Source organism: Opisthocomus hoazin, chromosome 2 (assembly GCF_030867145.1).
Source record: "Opisthocomus hoazin isolate bOpiHoa1 chromosome 2, bOpiHoa1.hap1, whole genome shotgun sequence".
In the NCBI taxonomy this organism is placed as follows: domain Eukaryota; kingdom Metazoa; phylum Chordata; class Aves; order Opisthocomiformes; family Opisthocomidae; genus Opisthocomus; species Opisthocomus hoazin.
This window is the reverse complement of record NC_134415.1, coordinates 132199028-132219677: the sequence shown is the minus strand read 5'-3', so window position 1 is coordinate 132219677 and position 20650 is coordinate 132199028. Positions and strand designations below refer to the sequence as shown.

Below are 20650 nucleotides of genomic sequence, written 5' to 3'. Positions count from 1 at the left end.
GTCCGGGGGTGCACAGCGTGCCTCCGCAAAGCAAGGACGCTCCTCTCCTCCAGCCACATCAAAGCGGGACGGCAGGAGGAGGGGGAGAACACTCCGAGTGCAGAAGCGAGCTCTCCGGGCTCTCGGAGCCCCTCTGAGCAACGTGGCACACGACCAAGCCTTGACTTTCCACATAACCGCCCACGACAAAGCCATAGGAACCGCTGCGTGCGAGCACTGCGCGTCCTGGCGCAGACGCTCCAGCACCCCTTCATGGCTAATCCTCTTCTCACAAACAACGTGCGCTGAAACAAAGTGGGCAAATCAACAGAAACCTCCAGGAGATAAAAACTGAAAAATTTTCATGCTGGGCAGCCTCTTGACAGAGGATCAGTTCAGAAAACAAACCCAACCCCTTCAGCTGCGTTTGAGGTACATTACAGCGAGCGAGCGTATTTATCCCCCCCCCAAGCCAAAGCAAGTGCAGCCACGACGCTTCTGCGCAGAGCTTTGTTAAAAATGGTAGCGGCTTAGAAGTTGGAACTTGGCACACGTGTCCTTCTCAGCGAGGGCAGGACTTGGAAGGCAAGAAAACGAACAAACTCCTGCCTGTTTCTAGCTGTGCAGTCCAAAACGTGATTAAGCACAGAGGAATGCGATTCAGGGAAGGGATGAATGGAGCGGGCGCGCTGCAGAAAGCGCTTCGCGTTACGCCCGGCCGTTACCTCTCCACGGGACGGCGGGAGCGCCGGAAAAACCACGCTTCTCCCTCTCCCTGACAGCTTTCTCAGCTGCTATTTTTGGAAAACATCTCTGGTTATTACAACTCAGGATTAAAACCATCTACGTGCTCTCTAATGTTTGAGCTTGCTTTGTTGTTGGACAGCGCGTCCTCGCTCGTGCTGCGTGTGTGCCCTCCGAAATGCGACGGGATGATGGATCCGCCCCGGACCGACAGCGGCAGGCCACCAAGCCCCCCGTCTTCCTCTTCAGACACAAACCAGGTCTTCTGCAGACACCAGCTCCGCACCTTGGTCTACACTTCTCTGCACTCACCCCGTCGCGATAGGAAGGACCACCACATCACTCCGGGGTTCGTCTCTCACCTGATGCTCACCCACCATGGGACAGTGAGATCCATCCGAGCCAACCGACTCCCAAGGGAGTAAGCCTGACGCATATCCACGGCTACTCCCCGCCAAGCCTTCCTCCTTGTATCCCAACCGGTCATCTCCTAGGGCCAGTGCTGTCAACTAAGGACCAGGCTAGGGTCGTCTTCTCCTTCGATGCCTGATGCCAGCACAGACCTTGCTTTCCCTTCTGCAATGTCTGCTGACAGATAAATTCCACAGGAGGTCTGGTTCCCTACACAACCTTCAACCTCTAACCCCTCAACGGCTCTCTCAGGAGCCTTTCTAGGTCTGAGATTCTTCAGGAGGCCCATGAACATGCTGGTGTGGAGGCACCAACTCAAAGCGTACTCTCAAGCCATGCCTGTCTATATCAGTGAGTTGACCTGTACCCAGGAGCGTTTCTGGCACTGGAACAAGCTAATTTACAGTATCCAAGTGTTAGAACGCTCCCTGGCATGGCTGCGACGCATTTCAGCTAGCACATTCCCCAGCAACTCCCGGCACACCATTCCCAACGCTGCAGGCAGCCACCGGATCCTGGAGGCTGAGGAAATCTGCCAGCGTGGAGGCATCTTCATGCCGGTCGCCCTCAGCATCAGAGAATTTGCCCGTGCGCATCTACCAGCACAGCGCCGTGGGTAACCAGATTTGGTCACAGAATCACAGAATCACAGAATCACAGAATAGTAGGGGTTGGAAGGGACCTCTGTGGGTCATCTAGTCCAACCCCCCTGCCGAAGCAGGGTCACCTACAGCAGGCTGCACAGGACCTTGTCCAGGCGGGGCTTGAATATCTCCAGAGAAGGAGACTCCACAACCTCCCTGGGCAGCCTGGGCCAGGGCTCCGTCACCCTCAGAGGGAAGAAGTTCTTCCTCATGTTCAGACGGAACTTCCTGTGCCTCAGTTTGTGCCCATTGCCCCTTGTCCTGTCGCTGGGCACCACTGAAAAGAGCTTGGCCCCATCCTCCTGACACCCACCCTTCAGATATTTGTAAGCATTTATAAGGTCCCCTCGCAGCCTTCTCTTCTTCAGGCTGAACAAGTCCTCTCCTTAAATTTATCCTGAATAGGGAGTTTTGTCTTTGTCTATATTATGCTATGTGGGCTGTCCACTCCCACCCTCCAGAAGGCGGACTTCCACTTGTTTCAGAAAAATTTTTCAGTTACGAGTATAAATGAATGTCATTGAAGCAAGTTGGGTCCTGTCAGCTGTACAGCTGGCTGACATGATCCATCAGCTCTGAGCGTCTGCGAGTCATCTGCAGCGGCCAAAGGCATACCCTGCAGACGAGCGAGGCCGTGCAGCAGAAGGTGGCAGCTGGTGTGCAGTGTCGAGGCATTAGGAGGAATTCTTACTATTTTTGTTCAAATCCATCCGTACGTGATGGTGGGAGTCACCCAGACGTGCATCAATGGTCCACTCCAAAGAGGCGTACAGGACCTTCGGCTGATGCATCAAAGGATGCAGAGCTGACCAGCAGCCTCGGATATCAACACAGTGAGACTTCTTCAGCTGTTACACGGCTCTCCAAGGTTAGGAATTCCCCACCCACAGGTTTCTACATCTCTTGGGAAGGGACGCAGGCATCATCCAGCTTGTTGTCTGGGCTCAGCTTTGCTCTAGCCATTGGTTGAGAAGGTTCACCTCATTAAGGGTGTCTGCCCTGCCTGCCTTGCACTTCTCAAGCGGATGGAAAGATATCATCTATACACCTGAGTCATCTGAACGATGGGAGGAAAACGGGAACTCCAGACTCCCTTCCCATCGGGTTACGGAGCAACCCTCCCATGATTTCCACACCGTCATGAGGACTGCTGGGTGAGAGCGTGTCCACTTCTCCTGACTGGTAACATACCCTGGAAATTCATGAGCCCAGTCTGCTGTGCTGTGTTGTACGGTTCCCACCATCTTCTGAAAGGAAAAGATTTCCATTCCAGGGTTTAACCACTCCCATGTGAGCTCCTCTGCTGTGAAGCCATTTCTGTGCCTGTTTGGCATTAGAGAAGTTCTCTTGTGTTGCAGTACGAGCGCTTGATGCTCCTCTGGATTTCTTGTATGAATAGTACTACACGCCAGAGACATCATACATGTGATGTACATCTTTGTGAATTCCTTTAACGTTCTTCTGAATATTGAACAGTACAGCCCCAATGGCTGTTCATTTGACTATAAAACAAAGGGGCTTTAATATTTTGCAGATTACTCAAGCCTCTCACCAGCTGTGACATGAAGATGGTCCTGTTGTAAATTAGGATCTACGCTAGCAAAGATCTTTATTAGCTGGGACACAACAATCTTAGCAGTAGTAGTGTCGTCGACTATGAATACCATGTGGCTTAATACTCCATTACTGGAATGACATCTCCGCCCAACGCACTGTTCCTCAAGGGTGTGACCAGGACTGGCCCCGTCGATTCAACGGGGCAGTCCTGCGAAAGGAAAGACGATGCAGGAACTTTCAAAATCTTGACAGGAGATCTTGGCAGGGAGCACATGGTTTAGCAGGGCCTGCAGCGATAGGAAGAGGGGTGATGGGTTTAAACTGAAAGAGGGGAGATTCAGACTGGATCTAAGGAAGAAATTGTTCACGCTGAGGGTGGTGAGACCCTGGCCCGGGTTGCCCAGAGAGGTGGGAGATGCCCCATCCTTGGAACCATTCCAGGCCAGGTTGTACGGGGCTCTGAGCACCCTGAGCTGGTTGAAGATGTCCCTGCTCATGGCAGGGGGTTGGACTGTTGGACTGGATGTTCTTGAAAGGTCCCTTCTCACCCAAACCAGTCTGAGTTGATGAACTCCAAACATGGGGCACAGATGTTATTGGACCTTCCTGTAAATACGAGGATCAGAAATGATGGCTCTCTCCAGATACAAATTCCTTACAGCTTGTCACGATTTTCTGAACAAGACTGGCCAAGGGACACAGTAGCTTCTAGGCCTTTTGAGGACATTTTTGTGACTGGAGTTTGGTCTCTCAGATGCCACTGTGCTCATCTAGCCTTTTGCTGGAGATGAAAGTCAGTTATCACACAGTTCTCTGTAGGCAGCTGGTGGCAACCTCAGCAGCCAAGTAACTTCTTATTAGCTCCCAGGGGCAGCGAAGATCTCTACTCAGTGCTTACCCACGTAATCACCCTGGCTGCAAAAACACAAACAAGCTGTCCCGGGGGAGTGCTGGCTCATGGTGACATTCAAGCCATTCAAAATGGCCACACTAACCTGGACACCTTCAGCCCCTGGAACACAGTGTACGTTGTCTCAGTCAAACGCCGAACGAATGAGATGATAGCTTTTTGTTCAGGAAGCCTTTTCTGCTGGCCAGCAACTTGCTCGAACGTAGCCAAGAAATCTTTCACCCGGCTCTGTAAATCTTACTAGCAACAAGGAGAAGGCAGAACGGGATTGTAGCTTTAGTGCAGGGCGATCAGAGATGCCTAAAGCGGATGCTGATGCTACTGCTCTTGATGTGCTGCCAGTCCTGAATCAGTGATGGCTATTCTGCCTGTTACTCACCTTAACTCTTCATGTAAATCCTTGTTGCCACCACAATCCATCTCACCACGAGTTGAGACGTTCATCACTTTAGACCACTAAGACACTTGGGCCTTCTCTTCCACAGGACCCAGATGGTGTTCCACATTTTCTCTCATATGTGCTCCTGCTGTTTCTGGACTAGTCCATAGACCCTTGTGAGGTACTAACCAGACTTGGCTCTTCTCCTCTAGCTCCGTTTTTCCAGGACATGTACTTGTGGACACAAGGATAGGGCTGGCTGAGCACACAGTAGACTGGAACCCTTTCCTAGCTGCTGTAGGGTTTCTTACACTTGTAGAGGGAAGATGCAACTCTAGAGCCACCAAAACTGCTGCCATTCAGAGGGACGTCAACATTCTGAGAAATGGGCAGACAGCGACCTCATCAAGTTCAACACTGGATGCGAAGTCCTGTTCCTGGGAAGGAGTAACCCTGTGTGTCAAGTGCACTCTGGGGGCTGACTGCCTGGAAAGCAGCTTGGCAGAAAAAGACATTGCGGTCCTGCAGAGAAGTTGAACATGAGCCAGCAATGTACCCTTCCAGCAAAGAAAGTCAACAGCAACCTGGGTTGCGTTGGAAAGTGCGCTGGCAGCAGGCTGAGGGAGGTGATTCTTCCCCTCAACTCAGCACTGGTGAGGTCACATCTGGAGTGTTGCAGTTCGAGACAATCCACTACAAGAAAGATTTGGAGCAAGATTGGAGAAAGCCCAAGGAAGAGCCAAAAAGATGACGGAACCAGTGTTTCTGCCATATGAGGAGAGGTTGAAGGAGCTGGGATGGTTTAGCTTCAAGAAGAGGAGGCTCAGGTGGATCTTATCAAGGCATACAAAACCCTTCTTTACCTAGAGAGTAAAGAAATGGAGGCAGACCCTTGTTTGTGGTACTCAGTGAAATGACCAGAGAATGGAAATACAGGCACAAATGGAAATCTAGGAAATTCTGTTTAAAAATGAAGAAAAAACTTTCCTATGGAGAGGGCTGTGAAGCACTAGAACCAGTTGCCCATTGAGGTTGTGGAGTCTCCACCTTTGCAGATACTCCAACCTGGGACAAGCTCCTGAGCAGCCTGCTCTAGCTGACCTTGCTTTGAGCATGGGGGTGGTCTAGAGGATCTCCAGAGATGCCTTCTCACCTCAGCTATTCTGTGAGTTCTGTGACTGCGTGTTTCTCAGCCAGGTGGAGCATTGTATCTTGGGGCTCCCAGCTTTTGCAGGCTGCACCTTTGTAGCCAAGAGGAGAGCAACCTGAAGTTACGTCAGTCCATGCAAATGTAAGGATGTAAAGTTTCAATTCCTACAGACCAGCAGCGTGTCCTCTGGTTGGTCAAAATCTGCCTTCCTGAGGTTCAAACCCTTTTTGGCTCATTCACCATTGCTACCGACCGAATGGGACTGGGCAGTGAGTGATGTATTGACATTATTTTAGCAGTCAGTTTGGGTTCTCTTACCCTCCTATAAACAGAGTGTTCCAGGGAAAGAAGGGAGGTAAAATTGGGCAATTTCCTCCTCTGATCTCACATTTACCGTTTTTCTATATCCTTAATCCTTGTGAACATCACAGCACAGGAAAAACGAGCTAATATAATGCCGCATTTCCACGCAAAAAGATTACTCCGAGCAGTGATGTTGGGTAAGAGAATGACATACGATACGGCTTTCCACTTGCACAGTTAGCACGAAGCTGGAGGACAGGGATGGCGGTGTCCTGGTTGTTTCCCTTCCTCCAGGAAATTCCTTGGAGATCGCTGCCACGTGCTGCCATCTGGCCCCTTCGCTAAGCCAAGGAATTCCTGCAAGGCGCCTCAGCAAACCCGGGGATAAACCTTCCCTGGCAGCACCAACTAAAGACGAACCGGGCTCCAACAGAAGACGCGCGCTTACCACCATCTTCTTTTTAAATTGGTCACAGAACTTTAACGAAAGGCCATCCAGGAGTCACCAAAAGCCAATTTCAGCACGTGTAGCACTGAAGTGTTCTCAGCAATAGAAGTTACCCAGAGATATATATTTCCTTACAAAATAAAGTCACCAGGATTTCCGATTCACATAATCCAATATCCAGTTTGGGTATCTGATAAACAACATATAAAAAAACCCCAACAATGGGAAACACAGAATTATTCTTCATTAAAGCTCCGTGTGTAAAGAAAACCGTATTCGAAAACGCTGAAGACCTGTTCTGCTGGAGAGCAGACACTGCGCAGCCGGCTGGTGCCGAGAAAAGCCAGAGGGCTCCCTCTGGAGTGGCTTCCAACATTAACACAGCACTCGGATATTAATAAGCAGGCAGAGAAGATGAAAATCAGCAACAGAGCAAAGGCATTCTTGTCTCTTGTTAGTTTACTCACTCTGTTCACAACGAGCAGAGTGGGACTAATTCAAGGAGGCTGTACCATGACTGAATGATATGGACCCATGCCCAGAATATTAAGTCATTAATTTGTTTTCATGCATGGACTTGTATGAGGCAAGGAGGTAAATTACAGGATTCCTGAAGAGACAAGAAAGCTTTCTTAGCGTGTAAAATACTCCAAAGAATCGCCAACAAAATAAATTATGAAGCCAGCTGAGAATCCACATTTTCAGCCTTGGATGGTCATGCAGAGTTCTGTAAAAACCTAATGAATAGAGCCACCGGTTGCGTACCCATGGCAATAAACTTAATTTGAAAGGGAGAGAGGAATGACTTTCAGGAGATGATACACAAAAACATGCTCTGCTAGAAACTGATGGAGGCTGCTTTCAAAGTGAGCAAGACCCCGCATTCCCATGGTTTATTTGCATACAAGGCAATTAACAGAAAATCGTTTTCATGCAGAAAGAAAAAAGAGCCAGATCACCTACAAAGTGAAGTCAACTTACTGCCTGCTTTTGCTCTTCCTCCTATGAACGTTGGCAAAAGAAAAAGGTGAAGAGAGAAACAGGAGAGATTAATTACGGTACGAAGCGGAAACGCGCGCACACAAAACACACAGCGGGCCCAGTGGAGGAGCAGAACACGGCAAACGGTGGAAAACTCTGCGGACACGAGGGGAAGCAACGACGGGGCACACCGCCGCCGCGGGGGGAAAGCGAAGGTGCCGTTCGCTCCGTTCTCCAAAGACGACCCTTGCCTAAGCTGGCCGTCGGGCTTGGCGGCAGCCGAATACGCGGGATGGACGTCACAGTACTGATACCCCGGGGATGGGATCGGATACCCAATGGACAGCTCTGCTTTTACGCAGAAGAACCTTTCCCAGCTTCTCTCCCCACCCCAGGCTCAGAAACGCCCCTCTAGCTGTCCTCAGGAAGACCAGACGGCCATCTTCTAAAGCCTGGAAACACCACCCGGAGCGTGCGACCGCTGCCCGGTGTTCCGTCCCCTGCGCGCACACATCAGGGTTGGGCTGGGTGACCCAGGGAGGTCCCTTCCAACCCCGACCATGCTGTGATTCTGTGATCTGCCAGCATGGAGACCCTGCCCCAACCCGGCAGGAGAACCGGCCCGTCTGGGTGGGGGCACGACGGGATCCCAGCGGGCATCCGGGATCCCGATCTCCGGGAGGGGAGAAACTGGGAGGCAAGAGAACGGCTGCCACCGCGTAAGGACAGAGATGCAAACGATCCCTTCGCTGCAACGCAGTGTTTGTCAGCACGGATCACTACTAATTTGGAGGACTAAAAAAGGTGAAATATGAATTTATCGCCTTCTGAAGCAGGGAATCGTTCACTGCGCTCCTGCTGGCTTCGACTACTCGAGGCAAGCGGCACGTGGTCGTGAGTTCCTTCCATTGTCCAAACGTTTCCACGGATTTTGACCTCACGTGTCACAGCCACTCGGAGTCCCGCGGGCTGTGCTGCCGGCCGGCTCGGCGGCGTAGAGGAGCAGCGCTGGGCGTTAACGGGAAGGCTGGCGGCACGGTTTCGATGCCTCTCATCTACGCAGCGACAGCAATCAGGAACAGCGTGTGTACCCTCTGGCTTTGGGTGGACTGCCGGTGTAGAGGGCAGCAGGACCACTGGTAAGCACGTTCCCACCCCAGAAATGCAGGTAATGGAGCTAAAATTCAGGGAATAAAAGCTCCTTATGGCCTTGAAATCCGTGAACCCATTTATCCACCTTGCCCTGTTTATCTCCTGGGCAGAACTAACCAGAATCACAGCATGGTCAGAGTGGGCTGGGACCTCTGGGGACACCCCACCCAATCCCCTGCCCAAGCAGGGTCACCCAGAGCAGGGGGCACAGCACCGCGGCCAGGCGGGGCTGGAATATCTCCAGAGAAGGAGACTCCACAGCCCCTCTGGGCAGCCTGGGCCAGGGCTCTGTCACCCTCAGAGGGAAGAAGTTCTTCCTCGGGTTCAGCTGGAACTTCCCAGGCTTCAGTTTGTGCCCGTTGCCCCTTGTCCTGTCGCTGGGCACCACTGCAAAGAGTCTGGCCCCGTCCTCCTGACCCCCACCCTGCAAATATTTAGAGGCATTTATAAGGTCCCCTCGCAGCCTTCTCTTCTCCAGGCTGAACAAGCCCAGCTTCCTCAGCCTCTCCTCCTAGGAGAGATGCTCCAGTCCCCTCCTCATCCTCGCAGCCCTCCGCTGGACTCTCTCCAGTAGCTCCTCATCTTTCTTGAACTGGGGAGCCCAGCACTGGACACAGCACTGCAGATGGGGCCTCACCAGGGCAGTGTAGAGCGGCCAGAACCCGGCCCTTCCTTCAGAGCAGCTTCTCCTCCCCGACCACCGCAGCAGAAGATGTTTTCCTAACCTGAGGGCACCACGGAGACCTCTGCGGACGACGGGAGAGCATGCCGCTGTTCTGAGCAGATGCTTGTGGGCGTCCTCCCAAGACTCGGGGCTCTTTCGGGCGTGTAACTCGGCACGGACACAGCAGATGGAGGGTACGGCTCCATGGAGCCACGGCTCGCCCTCAGCTGCAGGGACCGGTGATGCCCTCCCCATGCTCCCACATGTTCCCAGTGGTTCCTCCCAGCAGCACTGGGACTCGCGGGGCCAGACGGTGAACCAGGTCGGGGAGAAGATCTTAAATGATCTCCACTCTACAAAAAAGTTGCTAGATCACTACAGATGTGAAAAAAAGACATCTCAAGAGGCATGGAGGCTTGCTGGCAGGACGGAGCAGTTATCAGAGAAATCATCAGATCAGCTAGTGAGGAAATTACCATCGAGGAAATGGAAAAAGTGAAATGGGATCTGTCTGCTGAACATCCGCGGAGCTGAAAGCAAAAACCCAGCGAGAAGGCAGACAATCAGCGCTGCAGACTAATTAGAAGAGTGCCAGCTAATGGCACAAGGTGTATTACAGAGGACTTCAGGAGCAGAGGGAAAGCTGAGCCAACAGCCTGGATGAGGAACAGAAGATAAAAAATAGTGGAGGAAAGCTGCTGATGCCAGCACAGACGGGCCGTGACCACCGCTCAACGCAGCCGGACGGGCTGCCGCTCCCGTGCATGGGCCTCCATCTGCTCGGCTGAAGACCGGCTGGGTGGCCAGGAGGACACGGGGTCAGTGGCCAACGGGAGCCCTGCAGATGCGGGGGCTACAGTATTAAATGACATCATGCAAGGGTCTGTTCTCTGGCACGATCTGCAGATGTCCATGCTGTTAAAGCCCCTGATCACCCCAATCAGGGTGGCCTTATCCAAAGTGCCCCCAGGAATGGGTTTGGGCACCTGACAACCTCTGGTGGTGGCTGGAGATGGTCTGGGGGAGCACTGATAGCTCTGGTCCAACGGCACCGCAGTGTCACCCCGACAGCAAAGCGGGCAGGTGGGTGCCTGTCCAAGGAATGTCAGCTGGCACTGACGAGCTCACCCAGACAGACACGGCCGAGGTCTCACATGTGCGTGGGATGACACAGCAGAAGACACTGAGGATGGCACCTAGTGAGCAGCCGAATGGCCAGAACCTCTCCTTTGGGGAAAGCCACCACCAAATTCCATCAACTGAAGCCTCCTAAAGCAGCGTCAACACACATCACAGTAAGATGTAGAAAGGCACTTCATGTAAAACCCAACCTTTAGTGTAAATTAAAGGAGAGCTGGGCAGAGAGGAACCTGATGAGGTTCAAAAAGGGCAAGGGCAGGGTCCTGCACCTGGGGAGGAACAACCCCAGGCACCAGGACAGGCTGGGGCTGAGCTGCTGGAGAGCAGCTCTGCGGAGAGGGACTGGGAGTGCTGGGGGACGACAGGGTGACCATGAGCCAGCAGCGTGCCCTGGGTGCCAAGAAGGGCAATGGGATCCTGGGGTGCATGAGGAGGAGTGTGGGCAGCAGGGCGAGGGAGGTTCTCCTCCCCCTCTGCTCTGCCCTGGGGAGGCCCCATCTGCAGTGCTGGGTCCAGTGCTGGGCTCCCCAGTTCAAGAAAGATGAGGAGCTACTGGAGAGAGTCCAGCGCAGGGCTGCAAGGATGAGGAGGGGACTGGAGCATCTCTCCTGCGAGGAGAGGCTGAGGGAGCTGGGCTTGTTCAGCCTGGAGAAGAGAAGGCTGAGAGGGGACCTTCAAAATGCCTCTAAATATCTGCAGGGTGGGGGTCAGGAGGACGGGGCCAGACTCTTTCCAGTGGTGCCCAGCGACAGGACAAGGGGCAACGGGCACAAACTGAAGCCTGGGAAGCTCCAGCTGAACCCGAGGAAGAACTTCTTCCCTCTGAGGGTGACGGAGCCCTGGCCCAGGCTGCCCAGGGAGGCTGTGGAGTCTCCTTCTCTGGAGATATTCCAGCCCCCCTGGCCGCGGTGCTGTGCCCCCTGCTCTGGGTGACCCTGCTTGGGCAGGGGGTTGGGCTGGGTGACCCACAGAGGGCCCTGCCAACCCCTATGACTGGAAGAAAATGGAAGAAACCATAAAAAATTAACAGCATATGTAAACTATAAATGAAAGTTTTTGAAGTTCACCAAATGATGCGCGAAGCTAAAACCTCGTGGGAAAAATTCATATCTGGTAGGGCTAAAACCACCAAAAAGGAGACTTTGAAATGAACACAAATATCAGCAACCAAAGCAAGCCTTGGGGTGGTGCATGGTGCTTCTTGATAGCCATGGCACACTTCTTCACATGGGAGGCGGAGTTGGCATTTCTGCTCTGTGTGTGGCCAATACTACTTTCCCATTGTAGTTTCTATCAGCAAACAGTGAAGCGCTTTCCACTATGAACGAGAAAAGGTGTTAAAAAGTATCTACCAGAAATAATATTTTTAGATCAGCAGGCCTGGGGAGCTGGCAGCTGAATTCTTAAAATCATCAGACGAAGAGTCACCGGGTCCAGGGAAGGTAATTTTTACCAGATCTTGGAACACCCAGGGCTGGAATGCGCTGTGTCGCACTGATCTTCAGAAAGGGGAGGTGAGACAGCTTAAAGAGGCGTAAACACCTTACCCTGTCATTAATTTATTCGAAGTAACAGAAACGCTGATACGAGACCCAGCTAATAAGGAAGAAAGGAAGCATTGTAACCTCATGGCAAAGCGGCCTTGCCAAACAAACCTGCTTTTGTTATCTGAATGTAGGGCAAGTTTGGCTTCTAGAAGAACTGCACGGATGGAATCTGCTTCCACATCCGCACTTCCTTCAGAGGCCAAACTTGTAACGCATCGTCACTAACCAGCTAGCACTACACGAAATTCTCAGTCAGTACTGGGCCCAGGCTTGTTTAACTTCTTCATCAACGACCTGGATGAAGAGTTAGAATGTACCCTCAGCAAGTTTGCTGATGACACCAAGCTGGGAGGTGTGGTAGACACACAAGAAGGCTGTGCTGCCATTCAGCATGACCTGGATAGGCTGGAAAGCTGGGCAGAGAGGAACCTGATGAGGTTCAACAAAGGCAAATGCAGGGTCCTGCACCTGGGGAGGAACAACCTCATGTACCTGTACAGGCTTGGGGTGGACCTGCTGGAGAGCAGCTCTGTGGAGAGGGACCTGGGTGTCCTGGTGGACGACAGGTTAACCATGAGCCAGCAGTGTGCCCTGGGTGCCAAGAAGGCCAATGGGATCCTGGGGTGCATGAGGAGGAGTGTGGGCAGCAGGGCGAGGGAGGTTCTCCTTCCCCTCTACACTGCCCTGGTGAGGCCCCATCTGGAGTACTGTGTCCAGTGCTGGGCTCCCCAGTTCAAGAAAGATGAGGAGCTACTGGAGAGAGTCCAGCGCAGGGCTATGAGGATGAGGAGGGGACTGGAGCATCTCTCCTCCGAGGAGAGGCTGAGGGAGCTGGGCTTGTTCAGCCTGAAGAAGAGAAGGCTGCGAGGGGACCTTATAAATGCTTACAAATATCTGCAGGGTGGGGGTCAGGAGGATGGGGCCAAGCTCTTTCCAGTGGTGCCCAGTGACAGGACAAGGGGCAATGGGCACAAACTGAGGCACAGGAAGTTCCGTCTGAACTTGAGGAAGAACTTCTTCCCTGTGAGGGTGACAGAGCCCTGGCCCAGGCTGCCCAGGGAAGTTGTGGAGTCTCCTTCTCTGGAGATATTCAAGACCCACCTGGACAAGGTCCTGTGCAGCCTGCTGTAGGTGACCCTGCTTCAGCAGGCGGGTTGGACTAGATGACCCACAGAGGGCCCTGCCAACCCCTACTATTCTGTGATTCTGTGAAATACACAAAGCACTTCACGTGGAGGGAGATCTACAATCACAGACTCATCGAATCGCAGGAGGTTTGGGTTGGAAGGGACCTGGAAGACCATCTGGTTCCAGCCCCCTGCCACGAGCAGGGACATCTCCCACTGGAAGGATAACCAACAGCTTTCGAACCGCACTCCCTGGTGCGGCAGGCACAGAGAGGGCAGCAGCGATGGAGAGCAGTGAAACTCCTCCTCTAACTCTGCGTAGGGTTGCTAGGGTCCAGGGAAGAGTTCAACATACACTTTGTTTTCTCCCAATTCAAAAAGTTACATTAAAAATCTGGAGAAGGCAAAGAAATCAGCCGCAAAAAGACTGAAGTACAGTATTGTGAGGAGCTCAGAGAAGCTCTACCTGTTTAGGTGACTTAAAAAAGAAGATGGCGAAGTGCCGTCACGGAGATGAGTAAGGATCGGCGTAGGAAAGAAACAGGGGTGCTGAAGTGCTCTTTAATTTAATTGAGGGAGAACCACATGTACTGAAGGCAATGGGTGTAAACTGCAGCTAAATAGATTAAAACTGAAAATGAGGCATAAATTTTTAACTGCACAAGCAAATTTGCATTGGCAGTGAATTTTCCGTTTTTGATTTCTTCAGCTGAAGAACAGATGTCTTTCTGGAAGATGCTTTAATCAAAGAGGAGCTGCCAGGCTCCATAGCGAGCTACGCAGGGGAAATGCAAAGAACCATCTTACGCAACACGTAGAACCACATAATTACAGCAGTCACGGGTTCATAGGGTATCTCCGGTTGGAAGGGACCTCAGGCGGTCTCAAGTCCAGCCTCCTACTCAGAGCAGGGTCAAGTTAAGCTCAGACCAGGTTGCTCAGAGCCCTGTTCAGCTGGGTCTTGGAAACCTCCAAGGACGGAGAAGGCACAGCCTGAGCATCCTCATGGGGAAGAGGTTTCTCCTTATGTCCAGTCCTACTTGCCCTTAGAGTTTTTAAACAATTTTGGGAACTGGGAGAGTTAATTGAAAGCTGCCAGATCTATAAATGAGAAGTCTAGTAAGAGCCAGCTTCTAAACCAACCTTCTGCATGGTACAACCTAGGAGATGTCATTAAAGTTTCTGTCAAGCCTGTAACTGAACTGCATGATTCAGCTCAGCGAATGGGTCCTAACGGCCTCACGTTGCGTCAGGGGAGGTTCAGACTGGAGATTAGGAGAAATTTATTTATTGAAATAGCAGTCAGGCCTTGGCCCAGGCTGCCCAGGGCAGTGGGGGAGTCCCCATCCCTGAAGGGGTTCAAAAACTGTGTGGATGTGGCCCTTGGGGACACGGTTGAGCAGGCATGGTGGGGTTGGGTCGGCAGTTGGACTTGATGGTCTGAGAGGTCTTTTCCAACTCTAATGATTCTACGGTTCTACGATTCCTGGCTCCTGTGCCTCCCCCACTGCAGGCCCTGCCCCTCGTGCTCGGGCTGGCTCCCCTCTGCAGCACCCTCCGTGCTCTCCTTGCCACCGTGCCACGGATGCCGACGGCCGCGATGTCTCACTCGCACGTCCAACCAGCTGGGCAAGAGGACACCGACGCTGTGTGGGCAGCGGCGAGATGAGCGGGCGATGGCCAGAGCTCTGCCGTTGCTCCGGCACATCGTACGGGCTCGGCGCAGTGCCTCTGAGCAGGAGAGCCCGCCCGGGCTCCAAGGCTTTCGAGGTGGAAGGGCAGAAAGTCAAGCCAGCCGACAGAGCAGCCGTTCACCGAAACGAGATCATAGCATTTACATCAGGTCATGCTGGGAGAATTAATTTGTGAAGGCTTACGAGTGCTTTGGAAACAACAGGGGCTACACAAAACTCCCGTCAGAGCTCGTCACCGTGTTGCAGCAGGTGCCCAGACTGACTTTGTTATGGAGAGGCTCCCCAAATGAGTGCAAGAAAAATGCTCAGACTCTGGTCACCGGAACCACAAAGAATCAAACTGTTTCCGATGCAACAACTTTTTATATTCTCCTAAACATGTAATTTAGTTTTGGATGCTCATTTTCAGAGACACAACACTTTAATTTACAAGGTTTTGCGAGGGGACCTAATAAATGCTTATAAATATCTGAAGGGTGGGTGTCAGGAGGATCTCCCCTATGAGGAGAGGCTGAGGGAGCTGGGCTTGTTCAGCCTGGAGAAGGCTGCGAGGGGACCTAATAAATGCTTATAAATATCTGCAGGGTGGGGGTCAGGAGGACGGGGCCAGACTCTTTCCAGTGGTGCCCAGCGACAGAACAAGGGGCAACGGGCACAAACTGAAGCAGAGGAAGCTGCAGCTGAACCCGAGGAAGAACTTCTTCCCTCTGAGGGTGACGGAGCCCTGGCCCAGGCTGCCCAGGGAGGCTGTGGAGTCTCCTTCTCTGGAGATATTCCAGCCCCGCCTGGACACGGTCCTGTGCCCCCTGCTCTGGGTGACCCTGCTTGGGCAGGGGGTTGGGCTGGGTGACCCACAGAGGTCCCTTCCAACCCCTACTATTCTGTGATATTCTGTGGTATTCTGTGATACTGGAGAGAGTCCAGCGGAGGGCTGCGAGGATGAGGAGGGGACTGGAGCATCTCTCCTCCGAGGAGAGGCTGAGGGAGCTGGGCTTGTTCAGCCTGGAGAAGAGAAGGCTGAGAGGGGACCTTCGAAATGCCTCTAAATATCTGCAGGGTGGGGGTCAGGAGGACGGGGCCAGACTCTTTCCAGTGGTGCCCAGCGACAGGACAAGGGGCAACGGGCACAAACTGAAGCCTGGGAAGCTCCAGCTGAACCCGAGGAAGAACTTCTTCCCTCTGAGGGTGACGGAGCCCTGGCCCAGGCTGCCCAGGGAGGCTGTGGAGTCTCCTTCTCTGGAGATATTCCAGCCCCGCCTGGACAAGGTGCTGTGCCCCCTGCTCTGGGTGACCCTGCTTGGGCAGGGGGTTGGGCTGGGTGACCCACAGAGGTCCCTTCCAACCCCTACTATTCTGTGATTCTGTGATTCTGTGAATCAAACTGTTTCCGATGCAACAACTTTTTATATTCTCCTAAACCTGTAACTCAGTTTTGGATGCTCATTTTCAGAGACACAACACTTTAATTTACAAGGTTTTAGAGTCTGAGGAAATCAAGGTGGATTTAGCAAGTCATTGTCTCCAGCCTTTTTAGAAGACAGACATTAACGGGCTGAACAGGAATAAAAATACAGTGTGCAGAACCACTGACTTCAAAAAAGAAAATCGCTTCCCAAACACTAATTCTATGTGCTCAGCTGCACAGGGAAACTAAAGAAAGTGAGCCCTGCTGCAGAGCGTTCCATCACAGCCTCTCGTATATGCATTCCTACGCCAGGATGCCAGCCTCGTCTGAGGAGCGACCGCACTTTCTGCAGACGATCTGAATTCATTATCACCTCCAAGCGCAGGCAAGCTCTAAACTTTTCTGGAACTACCAAGATGTGCCTACAGCTAATCCATAAACCCGGCGCTGCTCCTGCCAGTGGCACGGCTGCCATCTCCCTCCCAGTTCGGCCACTGCCCGTAGCATCTTTGTTGCATCTTAGAATCCTAGAATGGTTTGGGTTGGAAGAGACCTTGAAGATCATCTGGTTCCAACCCCCCTGCCATCAGCAGGGACATCTTCCACCAGCCCAGGGTGCTCAGAGCTCCATCCAACCTGGCCTTGAACCCTGCCAGGGAGGGGGCAGCCACAGCTTCTCTGGGCAGCCTGGGCCAGGGCCTCACCACCCTCATGGGGAAGAATTTCTTCCCAATATCTCATCTCAATCTGCCCTTTTGTAGTTTAGAGCCGTTCCCCCTTGTCCTATCACTGCACCCCCTTGTGCAAAGCCCCTCTCCATCCTTCCTGTAGCCCCTTCAGGCACTGGCAGCTGCTCTAAGGTCACCCCGCAGCCTTCTCCTCTCCAGGCTGAACAGCCTCAGCTCCCTCAGCCTGTCCTCGGAGGAGAGGTGCTCCAGCCCTCGGATCATCTTCGTGGCCTCCTCTGGAGCCACTCCAACACATCCATGTCCTTCTTGTGTTGGGGGCTCCAGAGCTGGACGCAGGACTCCAGGTGGGGTCTGACGAGAGCGGAGTAAAGGGGCAGAATCCCCTCCCTCGCCCTGGTGGCCACGCTGCTCTGGATGCATCCCAGGACATGGTTGGCTTTCTGGGCTGCCAGCGCACATTGCCGGCTCATGGTGAGCTTCTCACCCACCAGCACCCCCAAGCCCTTCTCCTCAGAGCTGCTCTCGAGCCACCCCCTGCCCAGCCTGTAGCTGTGTTTGGGATTGCCCCGACCCACGTGCAGGACCTTGCACTTGGCCTTGTTGAACTTCACGTGGTTCATGCAGGCCCACCTCTCCAGCCTGTCCAGGTCCCTCGGGACTCCATCCCTTCCCTCCAGCGTGTTGACCGCACCACACAGCTTGGTGTCGTCGGCAAAGGTGCTGAGGGTGCGCTCAGTCCCACAATCTTGTCTTCGACCAGAACCTCTCTGAGCAAGGACAGTGCTTTGCCACTCACCTTACTGAGAGGCTCTTGTCCAATTTTAAGAATGGAAAGAACCAACGCGTGAGAGCATTTCAGACCGCAGTCATCAACTGTGAGCTCAGCCCGACAGGACTCCATGGAAAGGCAACGTCCCGCCGTCGGAACTCCCGACAGCCACATCCACTGCAGACCCGGGCCAGGACCCTCGCGTGCCCCAGCCGTGGTGGGCTCGTGCGGTATCACCCGGTGAGACGCCGCGCCGTGCCGCTGCGGTCCCGGTTCATCTCCCAGTGTGAGTTGGAAAAACTGAATTATTACCCAGAACAGCATGCGGTTGATTACCAACTCTCACACTTCGTTCAAGCCTTCCAAATCTCACAGGCTCTTGATATTTCAACCAACGCAGCAGCACACGAACCTGAAAACCCCTTCACCATCTGCACCAACGCGCAGAGCCCGCAGCGAAATGACTTTTTGCAAATTCCTTCTATTCCTCATGAAGTATTTACAGCGGCAGGACAGCAAAGCAGGAATCCCAGAGCAGCCCCAGCGAACTCCCGACCTGGGGAGGAGAAGGATGCAGGGCAGTCTGGACAGAGGACAGCTTACTTTGAGCAGTTTCATCAGCCCTTCGAGCTGCACCATCAGTTCTCTTCTGCTTTCTTGAAGTGCAGACATCCTCTGCTCCAGTTCATCCTTCCTCTGCCTGTTCAAGTGACATGAAAGAAAGAGTCAGAAAAGAAACTTGGGGTATTTCAAAACTCCTTCAGAAAGTCACCCACATAACATAACTGTGGCTTGGGTTTTCATCACCCCCCCTGCTTCCGATTTAAAAAAATGGAGCACAGCAGAGTATGATGACCACGAAACCTATACACAACAATCCAGCTTTTCACTTAAAATCCAGATATCCACACTCGGCAGCGTGGCAGTAGGAAGCCCTTTTCAAGAGCACTGCATTTTGAGCCAAAAAGCCCACTTTTTTCTTCCTTTAAGAACGTTCTTAACGTCAGACCCAGGCATCCCGCAGAGCTTTCAGACGAGCAGAAACGAACTACGGGAGGAAAGACTGAGAGGAGAAAAAAAAAAAAAGAGGAGAAAGGGCAGCAGAAGTTTTGGAAAGGCAAAGCTACCACCGGTCTGGATGGCGACTGGGCAGAGCTATTCCTGTCCACCGCCGTGACGCATAATCTTGGACATATCTGCTGCACCAGCACCCAGGTAACAAGGAAAGGAGATAAGAAGTGACCTTCCCTTTCCTTGGCACCAGAAAACCTCGGTGTTTCTACGGATGCCTATCTGAGAGATATTTAAGGAAATAGGACTGTTTGATTTTATTTTACATTTCAAAAATAAAGAAGTGACTAATATAAGGAGGAATTCAAAGACAAACGTCAACGCGTCAGAAGTTCAGTATCTTATATGACTGAAGAAATGCTGGGCCCCACAAACCCCAATCATCAGTAGTGATCAACAGCTGTAAGAAAAAAAAACAGATTAGAAACCCTTCTTCATTCACCTACAGTTATTTGTGTGGACATCATAACGTCTTACTCCAAAGTCAAAGGCACCACATGTTACAGACTGAATATCCAAATGTCTTAGATTGTGTCGGTGTTTTCATGTAATGTACTATGGATAAATCATTCTGGGAATTTTAATAACCAACTAGTTTTAGAAACACCAGTTGGACATCAGCATCCGGAGCAGAAACGGGCCATTTACTCAGACCGAATACCTCTGTTGAGCACGGCTTGCTCTCGCTATGGTGACCGAGCACACGGCATACCGTACGCACACACCCAGCCAGAAAACTCCCAAGGCTACCTAACAGAATTCACTTGTTTCTATACTGGTTCTTAAAAGGAGAGAAGACTACGAAGTACTAACGACCCTGGGAATTTCTTTCAACATCTTCTTGTATTTTGAAGAATGTAGTTACTAAATGCCAGAACATCTCACAAAAATAAGGCCATAAAGAGATGATTACACATGCGTGGTCACCTAGAATGTGTTAAAAAAACACCACAGACCAAGCTTTCCATGTCCATATGGTCCTTTTTCTCTCTCTAGGTCAGTTCAAAGTCTGTGGGTTCTACTCTGTAGTTACGCAATATAACATTCTGGTTAACAACTACAAATAATGTAAAAATCGAGGCATTAACTACATATAGCTCTGCAAATGTCGTTGGTAATGAAGACTCGGCATCAATGCGTACGTCTGATTTCGGCTGATGTTACCCAATTTCTTCTTCAACGACCTCCAGCGAAGGAGGAGGAGGCACCGTCTGTCCGTGACCAAGGGCGTTCCATGCTGAAAACCCCGGGTGGGACCTCCAGAGACGAAGGGAGAGACCCAGCTGACCAGACACCGGGGGCAAAGCGCTCCTGGGCCCTGGTGTGAGAAGGAGCATCCTGGGGGCTCCACGCCGAAGCCACGCACATCGCGTTGCCAGCCAGCGATCCGTACGGATGCAGGCTCCAACCTTGCTTCACCCGAGGCCACACTTGTGGCAGCTTCATAGAGCAGACTCAGCCCCCCGGGCTGGGCTCTCCACAGCTCTGTAAACCCGGGACACGCTCCTTTTCCATGGGTATCTCTCTCTCCTGCTTTCACAGCCTAAATTCTACCCAGCAGCTGCGATGGCTTGGTAACGTGTGCTGACGTCTAACCAAGGGCAAGGCCAGCACGCAGGACTCGCAGGCTGGGGGAGCGGCTCCTCGGTAGTGGTGACTTGGTGAAGGCAACATGCTAATGGTGAGCTTCCACTGCGGTGCTACGCAGCCGAGAAAATACACGTGCGCTTTGACTTTATGAATGAGAGTGATGTTTCACAGAATCACAGAATAGTAGGGGTTGGAAGGGACCTCTGTGGGTCATCTAGTCCAACCAAGGGGACCTCTGTGGGTCATCTAGTCCAACCCTCCAAAATGTTTGGTGGTAAGGAAGCTAACACTGGCTC

At 52.4% G+C, this 20650-nt stretch overlaps 1 protein-coding gene across 3 annotated transcripts in view; it reads right to left on the bottom strand.

Moving 5' to 3' along the window:
* The window catches only part of DTNB (dystrobrevin beta), a 228928-nt gene that overhangs the window by 41201 nt on the left and 167077 nt on the right, over positions 1-20650 (bottom strand). For all 3 annotated transcript variants that reach the window (XM_075415135.1, XM_075415136.1, XM_075415137.1), the window contains exons 16-17: positions 18297-18393; positions 7507-7527 (exon numbers count right to left, since the gene is read on the bottom strand). In XM_075415135.1, the coding sequence (XP_075271250.1) occupies positions 7507-7527; positions 18297-18393 (118 nt within the window). The remainder of the gene's footprint in view (positions 1-7506; positions 7528-18296; positions 18394-20650) is intronic.